At 24.5% G+C, this 14,151-nt stretch overlaps 1 protein-coding gene across 3 annotated transcripts; it reads right to left on the bottom strand.

Annotated features, from left to right (window-relative positions):
• Positions 1-1,211: 1,211 nt before the first annotated feature.
• On the bottom strand, positions 1,212-10,807 carry LOC113558648. 3 transcript variants are annotated; one of them, XM_026964140.1, is made up of 15 exons: positions 10,712-10,807; positions 10,379-10,387; positions 9,397-9,405; positions 8,574-8,582; positions 7,633-7,659; positions 7,431-7,472; positions 7,074-7,136; positions 6,317-6,385; positions 5,835-5,885; positions 5,645-5,683; positions 3,711-3,743; positions 3,416-3,430; positions 2,824-2,838; positions 2,675-2,683; positions 1,212-1,323 (listed from the first exon to the last, which is right to left on the bottom strand). In XM_026964140.1, the coding sequence occupies exons 1-15, from the start codon at positions 10,779-10,781 to the stop codon at positions 1,280-1,282; spliced, it is 504 nt and encodes a 167-aa protein (XP_026819941.1). In that variant the 5' UTR covers positions 10,782-10,807; the 3' UTR covers positions 1,212-1,279. The 3 variants fall into 3 exon arrangements, with proteins under 3 accessions (XP_026819941.1, XP_026819940.1, XP_026819942.1); XM_026964139.1 differs by having other exon boundaries at positions 1,218-1,323; positions 6,317-6,391; XM_026964141.1 differs by lacking the exons at positions 1,212-1,323; positions 5,645-5,683; positions 5,835-5,885 and adding an exon at positions 1,972-2,075 and having other exon boundaries at positions 6,317-6,391.
• Positions 10,808-14,151: the final 3,344 nt, after the last annotated feature.

The raw sequence follows: 14,151 nt of genomic DNA, 5'->3' as shown, positions 1-14,151 counted from the left end.
TGATAATGAATTTCATCAGCATTAAATTGTTGTGCTAATGATTATTTTTAGTTTTTAATTTTTTTGACAAAAATATTTGTATATTAAATTTTACATTTTAAATCCTTAATAATTATTCAACGTGATAAAATTGTATAATTTAAAAAAAATTAGAAATATATTAATATTTATTAATTAAAATATTTATATATTCCTAACCTTCGATCATATAAACTAAGTTATATACTTGTTTATGTGGTCGAATTTCCTAACCATTGTGTAATAGTAATAAAATGATTATTACAACAAATAAACATTGTTTTTTAAATTTTACTTCCTTAAATTCCGAGTATGAGGTATTTGTGTAGATATTATATTCATATACAGTACTGAAGTGAATATTGTTAGTTTATTATAAGAATATAAATTTCATTCAATGTATTGGTTATGTGATTTTTGGACTTAAACAGTTATACATGCGTTATAGGTTAAACTTGTTTGATTATATCTATCGATTTGTTACTGAGATCTATAGATATTTACAGTAAAAACATAGTCAGAATAATCTGATCTTTGATAATCAATAAGTTGAACTTAATAACAATCATCAATCAACTAAAATTATAGACAATTTGTATTGATTTTCTTACTTAGATCCATTGTTTTTATGCAATTTTTGTATGGATTATTCTCTATAATAAATAAGTATAAAAACGGCATATTATATCATTACTTACATAATATTCATTTTATTTTATCAGAATTTATTAGATTTTATTTTGTATATTAATTTATGATTTCTAAACCATATAATCAATTTAGACAGTCAATTGTGTACACTCGTAAAAAATATTCATATACTAACGATCATATATTTCATTTATTTGTGCTGTTAAAAATGTAATGTTAATAAAAATACAATTAATCAATATTATAGCAAATTACAATAAACTTTGTTAATACACATTTATATACTTGAATTTTTATGATAAAATATTATGGTCAACACCATTAGTTTTTATCTTACAATAACTGAGCATATTATTTGGAGTAATATTTTATAAAATTGTATAAGTTTTAAAAAGGTTATTCTTTACATTTGTATTTAGTTCATTTGATTCAAAATATTGAAGTACTATTTTAAAATTTAAAATAAATTTTAGTTTTTAACGAAATCATAAAATTTTTCTATTGTCATTTATTATCTAATATCCCTAGAAATAAAAAACCATGATGTATAAAGTTAATAACTAGCTATGTATTTATGTTAATATAATCGTCATTAGTTAGATTGTTATCTTTAGTTAATATTTAATATGAAATAAATTATCTTACTTATACAATCTAAAAATATTAAAGTACACTTGTAAATAAATCAAATACTTGCTTACTTAGTTAAATAAAAAATTATTTAATATTTTCTTGTTTATATTTAGTCATAGTTTCATGGGATTTATTTTATTTTATTTTTAGGTTCAATAAAAAACTTATTTAATAGATACATTAAATTATATGAAAAAATATTGTAAATTTATAGCGATATTGCGGAGTTCATGGTGTTATTTTTAAAAATAAATATGATCTTATAACTATGTAAGTACGGCTTGAAATTGAACGTAGTTATGTAACTAATGATAATGATATTGTATATTATAGTGATAATTTTACATTCAGACGGTCATTTTGATCTGTTAAAAAATTTCGAGGATAAATTTTATTCAGGTAATGAACACACGAAAATGTTTTAAATTATAAGTAAATAAATTCCTTCTTATTAGTGAATATTTTAAACGAAATCCGAAGTCGCTATCATATCTCATTTTAATATTACCGTACGTAGTTAAATCTATAGTTAGTTTTTTTCGTGTGCCATTTTCGATATGCTAAATTCGTTCCGTGACTGTTGACATTGGAGCAAAAGGAAAATCGTTTAACAATTTGTTAAGACCTTAAAAATCGTTCTGTTGATGTTAATTACATAAAAAATCTTATCACAGGTAACGAGACATGGGTTCATGGATATGATTCTGTATTTTGCTCTTAAGAGGATAGCGGTTTCAAGATGTAGATGAAATCAAAGCGAAACTGCAACAAAACTTAAAACGATAATAAAACTATTACTTTGGAACAGTTTCAAAGGACTTTGGAAAAACGACAATATCGCTGGGACTATTGCATATCGTCCGTATGAGAGTATTTTGAATGAGATATCTTAATCTAATAATATGTAACTTCATTTATTCAATTATTAAAAATAAAATACTGGTACTTTTTGGATAGACCTTGGATTTATAAATATACGTTATGTTTATAGGTTAGGCTTAGGTCTATGATGTTTATATATCTGTGCAAAGTGCAAGGCTGTAACTGAGGGGAGGGTCCAGGGGTCCGGACCCCCCCCGCTCGAATTTTTTTTCAGTTACGGCCTTGGCATAGTGTACATAACGAAATATCCAACGAAACTGATTGTAGCATACACACACTAAAGACGTTCTATACAATAAGATGCAGTTACTGACTTATTCATTGCACGTGTCGATTTGTAGGTCTTTCTTACGTCTAATCATTGAAATATTTTAAGTAGGTACTAAAGTCCCATACACCTCCCCCCTTGTATCCACGCATGGGTGCTTAATATGATCATAATTTGATTATTAATTAGGTGAATTAGTTTAATATTATAATATGAGCTTACCTTCAACAGCTTTGAATTTAAAAACATAATTTGATTAATAAAATATGAGTTATAAATTAATTTTGACATAAATTATATAATTTTTTCGTAAAATAACATTATATTTTTATTTATTAATGTTTTTTTATGTATAAAATTATTGAACTTACTAAAATTCTTTGTAACTGTTTGTATAAATATCAATATTTGATTACGATATGTATTAAAGTTATAAAAACATTACGATTAGAGTACAAAACCAATCTTTTATTAATACATAATATAATATTAAGTATAATTCTGAAAACTTGTTTGTACATTTGATATTTTTCGGGGTAATTAATTAACAAATATTTTATGAATATTAGTTGTCTTCTTCATTTTTAGTTATTTTGGTTATATTATATATATTTTTAGTTATATTTTGCACTAAATACTTAATAAAAACATATTTTCATATTATTCGTATTCATTATAAATATCAAAGGATGAAGACAAATATAAACCTTTCGCAAAATTTATAATATAATAATTAAATTGATAATAAACAGTTTTATTTTAAAATGTTCCCATTTAAATAAAAATTAATAATTTAAAAATACAACTAAAGTATGCACTTAAATGTGAATATAAATTTTTTTTAAATATTTTTAGTGATTACGTATAATGAACGAAAATAACAAGGGGAATAACCCGCCGTGTGTACACCACTGCTATTAGTCATTAATATTATGATAAAAATAAATACATCTGTGATCTTACTTTTCAATATTGTAGCTATATAAATATAATCAAATATTTTAGTGATTTATAATTGTATTAAATAATATTAAACATCATGTTCACAAATTAATAATCAATATGTATAGTTATTTATTGTATATAATGTATTTAAAAATGTAATATTAATAGTTTATTTTAGGCTTTTATATAAAAATTATTTATCAAATGGACATACAGCAAATGTATTTAAAATGTTATAATTCCTTAAAATGTACATAGTTTGTATTTCTTAAATAATTTATTTTAATTTAAAATAAATATAATGCAATAATACCTATTTTTTTGACGACACTTGGGTTTTCCTTGCCTATATAAATATTTGATTTGTGATTAATAATCACTGACTATAATGTTATGATTTGCTTAAAAACTGATATTAAACATTAATATATTTTTTTTCATTTATTTAAAATAATTTACAATCTATACAACAATTAGTATTATAAGCAAATTTGATAGCTAATAATGGTTAGTGACAGGAGATTATCATTTGAGGGCAGGCACTCAGCAGTACCATTTGGCCGGGTACATTTTAAGTACTTATTATAATTTTTTATTTTTTTTATTTTAGTAAGTCTCTAGGCTACTGTCTTTTGAGTCTTCTATGTACATTACCAGGAAGTGAGTTGGATTATAGTTGTGTTATTAATGGATAACTGTGAGAGTTTTAGATGTTTTGAAATTTAGAGTAATATAATTTTTCTAATCGATTGAGTGTAGACATTTTTAGGTCATTGTGAAGATTATTGTTTGTGAAGTACCAAGGGGAGGATGTTATTACTCGTAGGCAGATGGATTGAAACGCCTGAAGCTGTTTGGTATTTTATGGCTTGCAGTGCCCTATAACTGAATACCGCATGTCCAAACTGGTTAAATTATTGACTTGTATATGATAAGTTAATTGGCAATGCAAAGTTTGAATTTTAAGAGTGGTCTAAGGATATGAAGCCTAGAGTTAACAGTTATACGTTTAAGTTGTATGTGTGGGTTCCAGATTAGGCGTTTATCTAGAATTAGACCAATGGTTGGAATTGTTAAATTATTTAGCGTAACAGGTGGTAACAGGTGAATCGAGATCTCTTAATGAGAATGTTATTTGAACAGATTGAGTTTCGTTTATTTTGATTTTCTACCTGTTTGCCCACAAGTTGATCACATTTAAATGGTTTTGGATCATTTCACTGGTTGTAGCGTGGTTTTTGTGGGAGGCAGTTATTAGTGTGTATTCAGCGAATGTGTCTAGAGATGTAGAGGTCTTGGGTATGTCATGACTCATGAGTGAAAATCGAGTAAAGAAACGGTGCGATGTCGCTTCCTTGTGGGACTCCAGCTCTAGTAGTATAACAGGTTGAGTAGGTGGTATTTAGGTGAACGGTTAGGTTATCTGAGTTATATTAAAATGTTATTATCAAATATTTTATTTTATAATATACAGATAAGTAAAGGTGCAATATGAATTTATTTGATTAGATCTTAAATATCAAAATGTCTTCGTTTCTATCGATAAAGTTGTTAGTCAAAGTTTCTAACAAACGCGTGGTTATCTGTATTCTATCTAAAATTGCTATTTATTTTTATGTCAATTTAAATTCACACAACTGCACATATCTTACAATTGTACTTGAAACAATAAACATTATAAAATATTTTATTTTATATCTAAACTGGTCGTAGTTTTAAGCAGAAAATATTTTTAAAAGAGTTTTGTCTCGCATTTAGAAAATCTGTTATCGACAACCAATTAAAATAATTACAGCAAGCAATGATTAAATCATGTTTGATTATGATTGTTTTTCAAATTTGAAATTTAATAAAATTAAAAAATACACCATAATTTTGTATTTCAATGCAAGACTCTTTCGATCTATAGATTATGATTATTTAAAATGTATTGTAGTACAAAACTTATCATATACGATAAAATTGTACGTATGCAAATTATTTATTTATACATGCATATGATTTAATTACTAATCGCAGAAACTTGAAACATTTAACAATCATGTAAGTGTTTTATAATTTTTTATGTAAAAATAATTGTCGTTATACATTTAGACCAATGCCGAGTTAGTTATTTATGCCCTAAACTTATCTACACAATTCTATCAATTCCATGTAGAGTTAGTAAATAATATTATATTTGGATATTTTAGGCGTAAATAAATTTTAATTTTTATGAACGTATAGTAGATTTATACTATAACTCACAGATATATTCACAATATTGTTCTGGAGTACTCAATTTCGCTATAATTAAATTAAAAAAAAGTAATTTTATTCATTTGAGTTGACTTTTATGAATGATACTATATATACTTTCAAGGCATATCCTATGAATTATATTTTAAAACAATTATAAGAATAGATACATAGATTAAAATTAAAGAATAATGCGTACATCCATTTTCTTTCACTAGTATTATTTCATCGTAGTAATTGTATATATATTCTAAAAAATATAATTTTTGATAATTAGTTCTGATAAATATTTTTTATTGAAACATTTATTTCTCTATATAATATACAGAAATATTTTATTATTTTCTAGGTTACATCAAATGCTTATGTAGTTATGTACTTACAACAGCCGTTAACTAAGGAGTTATGTTGACTAATGCAAGGTTGAAATAATTCATTACTTATCCTCATTGCAATCACTTCAACACTCGATTCGTTATCGTTAATTTTTTCTCATTATCTTACTTATTAAAATATAAATATGTATTTTAAATTTTTACTCTTGTGTATCGATTTTATAGGTTTTATAAAAATATGTATGGGAGAAAATTTAGCATGACCTAGTTCGCGGTTTCATATTTCATAAAGGGGTTAATTTTAAGCTAGACAAATAGTCGATAAAAAAAAAATTAAAATATTTACCTGGAACGTCTGGAACGGAATTAGTAGTTGTACCCATTTCGTTGTCTGTACCATGATCAATAGGCTCTACTGTATCTTATAGGAAAATATAGAAATATATATTTATTAATTAGTATACATTGTAATATTATAGATCAATGTAATTAACTGAAAAATTGAATTGTTTACATATCCAAAAGACCGTTAAGTGAACATACATTACTGTTATCCTATTTATTCATATCAAATGTAATTATTCATTTTTTTTTAGTTCTTATTTATTAAGTGGAACTGATGGCGCGACTTAAAAATCTATATACTACAAAAATTGTAATAACTGTAGATTATAAATGTAAATGTAAATTTACTAGGTAGTGTCTCTAATGAGAGATTTACTATCATATTACTATCATTCTCAATTCTCTTAGCCGCTCATAATTATTGATCATTCTACAAATACGTACAGATTTTAATATTTACAAAGTTAAGTCATATATTTAAAAAAAATCTTATTTTCATTCACTGTTCTTTTTCATTTTTCTTTCCTTAAGTCTGTGTTATTAATTAATTTTCCATTTTTATTATTTGTATTTTTTATTTTAACTAATTGTGAGTACATTAAGGTTGAGATGATCTTTAAAATATTTTTTTTGGTTTGCTACGTAAATCGCAATTATTATTTATTGCTTGCATGATAAGAGTATTTACTAAAAATATATTATGGTAGCGCATCATAAACAGGAAGATTACATTTAAAATTACTTATTTTAAAACTTACCATTTGTGTTTGTATCTGGAAAAAGTATACTTATGGCATACTTTATAAAATCTATACGACTATCTGAAATGGCCAATTTTTTTATAACAATTATCAACACACATTGAATTACTACATAATTTATGAAATAAAAATATACGGTAAATCCATATTAGGTAATACTATCGTACATAGTATTTACTAATAAATACCCATGAGAAATTGTGATAAAAGTAAGGATGCAATTACTAATGGCGGTTAGGTACTGACGAAAAATTACTGATAAATTACTTTTTAAAGGTATAGATTTATAAAAATGGCATTTAAGATAATATATTTATTGTATAGAATACTTATCACACTACACATATTCCTTACCAAATGACTTTGCGAAAACGTAACATCTAAATCCAAACGTATCTATACATAATAATTTAATATATTATACATATTACATTAATTATTTGCTTATGTTGAATACTTATTTCTATACTAATTAACTTTAATACTAATTAAAAATCGGAGACAGTCATTCCTAACTTATAGGGTTGCATAAAAAGATAATTAAAAATATACTTACCATGGAACCCAATATGTTCAAGGTCATCTATTAGAAATTTTCCAATATTAAAATTATTTAATCGAAAGACATAATATAAATTAATAAATGAATTAAAATTTGCCTAGTGTATTATATTTTGACTGTATACAGATATAATATTATTATAATATACATTTATCAGTCTCTGCGACGATATAATTTATTAATACAGTGTGCAGTGCATATTGCTGTGCAACAATATCAAAAATCAGTGCAATTTGCAATATCGCCCATGGTCCATGTAATGCAGCTATTCTATGTTTATACAGGGTGATTCATTTACCATAAAACACTCATTATTTCAAAAAGTATTCAAGATTTTGAAAATATTTTTTTACAGTTGTTAAAAAAACAACGTTTTTATTAGAAAATTATATTTTTAAATATTTTTTATCCTTATATTTTTTTAATTTTTTTAAATTTTTTGAATGAAAACATAGAGTTTTAATTTCATATTCCAGAGCAGAATAATTTCTTGAGTATTTTGATACATAAAAATTGAATTTAGGGCGAGTAGTTTATGAGTTATAAGTATTTAAAGTTTAGACAAGCGGAGTAGTGGACAGATATTTTGCAGGGTAACCCCGTACCACTCCACTCCGCGAATCTAAACTTTAAATACTTATAACTCATAAACTACTCGTTCTAAATTCAATTTGTATGTATCAAAATACTCAGGAAATTATTCTGCTCTGGAATATGAAATTAAAGCTTTATGTTGTCATTCAAAAATTAAAAAAATATAATTTTTTAATAAAAACGTTGTTTTTTAACAACTTGAAACTATGTAAAAAATTGTTTTCAAAAACATAAATACTTTTTGAAATAATGAGTGTTTTATGGTAAATCAATCACCTTGTATATTTTATATTTTTATAAAAATAAAGTGTATTATTTCATAATAATATGAAGTTCCTTACCTTTGCACTCTAAAAAAAATATATATTTATTAATCAAATAAGTATTATAACATTGTGTACAGATGAATGTCATTGTTTAAATATATTACTGAATCTCAAACAAGAGTAACATCAGGCGGCGTATTTCTGTAACGGCGATATTGACCTGCCTATTGCCAAGTCCTCGGAAGCTTCACTTTATGATTATAAATATTATATAACTTATAATTTGCTAAGATGAATACGGTAAATCAATTTTTCATTATCCATTTAATCAGATAGAAGTGGACAGCAATTGGTCACCGCCTGAGGATTCTCTTAATAGTCTTACTTATAACAGTATATTATATTTCATAATCTAAATCCATGTCTCCTATCTTTCTGAGTATCTATTATAATTTTGTATTGTGATGCAGCACAACCAGACATCATCCGATGTGCTATTTGTATAAAAACGATGGCAGCAGAAGTGTAGTATTGTTCACGCAGGGAATAATAATGTTGTCGGTTAAACAGGATAATTAAAGAGTTTATTATAAAGTTATTTAAGAAAGAGCCCCTTATTTTTATTTGAGATCTCTGAAACCATATACTCGATTTACATGAAGTTTTTCGTTAATTTTTTAAAAAGGACATAGATCCGTCTATCCTTTATTCACTATGTTAAATATGTCGGACTTTCCATAAAGTATAAACTTTTTCTTAAATAAGAATCATATGATTCAATGAGTAAATGCAGTGGTTCACGTGCATTTATACGCATTTCATTAATTTGTTTTTCATATCTTTAAAACAATTATGTTTTTTGCTTTAGCTACTTTATATGCAATACGTATACACTTACTTAGATAAACTAAAAAAAAAAAAATAACAATTGTATTTTGTATATTATTATTTGATGTTTAACATATTAATATTCATAACTATCTAGCTGGGTAAAAGACGTCTGATGGATTTTGGAAGTTTGATTTAAGATACATTATTGGTTATTTTATTTTAAAATGTCATGCCTGGTAGATTTGATAATAATTACTTGTAAAATTCTAATATTCTAATATTTTTATCATAGATTTGTGAATTAGTTTAATGAAGACAAAGCCAGTATATCTATAACTAATTAAATAAAAACATACAACTGAATTAATATTGTTGTAGAATATATGTTTTGTATTTATTAATTAAACTAACTTATGAACATTAAATTAATTATACGTTGACCATGTGTATTGTTTATAAATTAATGAATAATATGGTCAATAATTAATAAAAATAAAAATAATATCAGTAGAATATTACAACATTCAGATAAAATTAAATTCATTAAATCGATTTTAATGTAAAACAAATTGTGTAGTAAGTATTGTATAATAAAACGTAATTTTCACGAAATTGATCAATTGCTGCCATTAAATGTGTGCGATTAATTTTGGAATAGGATATAGTGCAATTCAAAGTTACTTTTATGTATAGAATATTTCAGAATTTATACAAAATATACATTATAATAAATGTTAAATAAAATAAATTAATAAAGGTAAAAAATATTATGGGTTACTAATTTACTATAACTATTGTAAGCAAACAATTTAGTTCTTAAATTTTTTATTTTTAATATTTTATCGCTCAATCTGTTTATAAATAGTTCAAACAATAAAGAATGTGATGATGTTTAATTCGAATATAATTCATAATTTATAGATAGAAGAATTTTTACATTGAATTAAATTCACTTTAAAAGTTTAAACATTTAAAATTATTTAATTTCATTATGGCATATAAATAAATTACATTATGTATTATAGCTTATATAAAATCTTTAAACTTACGATTAAAATCTAAAAAAAAAAACATTTCGTACTTAAATTTTTTAATGTTTATCATTTCTATTTGTCAACGATTAAAAATTAAAATTCATTACATAAGTTAATAGGATAATAAAGTCATAGATAGGATTGGTTAATTTATACTTATTTTGTTTCAAAATGTCATTTATTTTTATCTTATGACTAGTTCATATTTCAAAATTTAAAATTGTAATTGATGTAAATGGGTTAATGATAGTTTATACAGTTTTTGTTTAAATAATTTACATTCCATCATTTCTTAGTGGTAATTTTAGTAAAAAAAATTTACTTTAGGTATAGAATGAGTGTTGTTACCTTTAACGGCATTATTACGGCTTATAAAAAATATTACAATTGTTGTTATTAAAATTTTAAAAGAAATCATTGTTATTGTTCTGATAACTAAAACAAAACTAGTATTAATTTTGTCAATAGAATATGATTAATATCATATTTTGTGAAATATAAAAATTTATTGTTTATTTATTAACAACTAAACAATCATTTAATATAAATACATGTAAATATTCCTATGTATAAGGCAAATAGAAAAACTAAATATTATGTTGCCTCAGTACAATAAAATTACTTCTTAGGACCTACCTATGTTAGTGGCTTACACGCTAAAACATATATTAAATATATTTTAATATTGTGCTTTTATGCTACATATTTATTGTAATGTTTAAAGTCGTTTAAAGTGCTTGGATCTCCCCTTTTTTTAGAGGAAAATATCCTAATATTCAAGTATAATTACTAGACAACAAAGTATTTTGCAGATAAATATTTATTTTTTTATTTATCATATAAACTCGGTAACAATGGCCATTAGTTACAATTTTAATTGGGTTGAAGTATTTACAGTTTTTATTAATATATATATATATATATTTTTACAATAGTATAATATTAAAGAAAAATATGTTTACATTGTACATAGTATATACAACTAGTTACATATTGTTGTTAGATTAAATTGTAAAGACCCGTTGATTTCAAAAATTTTATCACATTCCTATTCTCTTCGGTTTTGGGTCCCAATGCAACGTCAAGGGTCGTCTCTAACCCAACTAACAGACTTTGTATGTGGGGGGGGGGGCGGAGGTACATCCTATTTCGCCGAATCCCACTTTACCGACAAAAAAAACCATTTGTATACGGATTGATAACAAATCCCATTTGGCCAAATGTTATTTTTTCGAATTTCATTTTGCCAAAAAATTTCTACTCATCAGAGCTTTTTTTTTTTTAGTTGTAAATAAAATTGTATTCGTTAGGTCAAAAAGACTGAAAAATTAATACAAGGCTCCTAATATATTGTGACCAGGGCCGTAGCTACGGGAAGGGTTAAGGGGGTTCAACCCCCTTAACAATGTGGAAAATATAAAAATTTCTAGTATATTCTAAAATTTAAAATTTTTCAAACAATTTTTTTTTTACTGAAGAAATACTTAATATGATATAGTATATTTATAGTATAGTGCTCAAGATATATATTGATGGTGATATCATTGATATCAGTCATAATTTTGTATTTACAGATCCACGAACTACTTTTTAGTTAACGTTTTATAAAATAATTAGCATATGTTGTTATAATGTATTCAAATACTTTAAAAATGTGTCTCACACACATCACTAGTTATTTTTCTGGAGTCAACACTACTGTTAATGATAATAATAGTGAAATTATTTTTCGATCATCTAAATTAGCACCTATTGGTATTGACCAAAATCAAGTAAATATTTTTTTATAAATTGGTTAAATTAATTTAATATTATACAGTATAATTAGTAGTTATTATTCATTTAATAGTATTTTTAAATGAAAAGTTGATCTGCGTTTGCTAATATTAATCAGTGACAAATCAAAAAAGTGAAAAAATCTTTTTATTTTAGTTATGAAATGTTTTTGGGCATACCGCATACATATTGCATATTTTTGTCTAGTGACTGATATTAGGAAAAAAAGTCCACGGTAAAAATGTCATATGGAAAAAAATAATAATATTATTTAAAAATATAAAAATATAGTATTTAGTATTTTTACTAAATATGTAAAATAATTTATTAATTATTTTTACTAACATTCTGTTATTATTTTTATGTAATTATTTCATTTATTTTTTATCATTTCACGATTTTATTTGACTATATTTTAACGAAACAAAATTCTATTTTTTTATGCTTTGGTGAAATGGGTTTCGGCGAAATGGGCCGAAATCATGTGGGGGTTCATCCTTTGCCATTAGGTACCCGTTCGTAAGTCACACGTGTGTCCGATTCTCAATACGTTAAGTACCGATTCTTCTTTACTTTTTAAAGAAGTATTTATCCATCTTATGGTTTTTTTTATTATGTTGAGTTTGGTAGTTTGTTCTTTCCATGTGTTGAGTAATTTAAAAATATTATAATATGTTATCTTGCGATGTTATTTTAGTAATTTTAGGGTACATAACTGTCGGACTTAGTTATGAAATCGAATATTTTCAACACATATTCATCATGAAATGTTTCTAGTACTGCATTTTGCACATTTTGATGATATGTTTCGTTTTCATTTTAAAGTCTGACCTCGTTACACTATACCTATAGGATAACAAATGCATCGCAGTTGTTAATGTTATTATGTTTTCTACATGCCCCGGGCACTTGTAACAGTTGTATCAATAATATTTAATTTAAAGCCATAGAACAAGAAAAACTTAATCCTAATCTAAATTGTTTCGTGTATACTAACTACATTTAGAAAATCACACGGCTAATTGGAAAGTGGTGGGAAAAGTAGATGAAATTTTATCAACACTCAATATAAATATCGTTAAGATCATTGGCACTACCAATTATATGTCCAATAATTATTAGAACAAAAAAAATATTTTATTAATTTAAATTTTATATTAATTGAAGTTTAATTTAACAAATGAGTAAAAATATCGAACTATTAGAAAAAAAATGTTCAAGTAATATTGTCTTACATATAAAATATTAGGATTATGAATTACCATAATATTTACATGGAGGAAAAAGATAGTTGGGTGTTAAATTCTATCTTAAGGAATCGATGAAATGTACAATTTTTTTGGAATTTTTACTTGTTCCTTTTGCTTACCTCTAATTCTTTCTATTATTTTATTTGCCTTTTTATCATACTTGATGTAATGTTAAAAATTTGGATCCTGTTTTATAATTTTTTTTTATGATTGTTTCTTATTGACTTGATTAGTTTTTCGTTATTGTGTAAACTGGATCACTCAATTAGATTGAATGTTGTTTTTTATTTAATATTGTAGAGGTTTGATTTTTTTTTGTAATTTTAGTAGCAGATTTATGTAGATTTGATTGTTGGAGTAATTTTACTTTTCATCTAATAAAACAAAGTTTATCTTAAATTTGCACATATTTGGTCAAGAGTTCAAGATTACTCGAAATTATTACGACTAGAATAGATTATTAGTCCAAAGTCCTAACCTAGGATTACGTTTTTGCGCTAAAAAGTTAGAAGAACTTGATTTTTGTTATAATTTTTTTTTTTTTGACGTGTTGTAATAATAAATTACTGTGATGTATTATTTTAATTTTTTTTTTTACTTTATGTAGTTTTACTATATTTCATAATGTATTACGGTATTATTAATGTTGGTAAATTTTTTGAATTGAAATTTATTTAAATATTTGTATTTACTCAAAGAAAAAAAGTAAAGAGGTAGTGCAAAACAGGTACAAGTGCACAACGTGTTGCACTGTGGCCTGCA

Source organism: Rhopalosiphum maidis, chromosome 4 (assembly GCF_003676215.2).
Source record: "Rhopalosiphum maidis isolate BTI-1 chromosome 4, ASM367621v3, whole genome shotgun sequence".
NCBI lineage: Eukaryota > Metazoa > Arthropoda > Insecta > Hemiptera > Aphididae > Rhopalosiphum > Rhopalosiphum maidis.
Note: the sequence above shows the minus strand (reverse complement) of the source record. Positions and strands in the feature narration are given on the sequence as shown.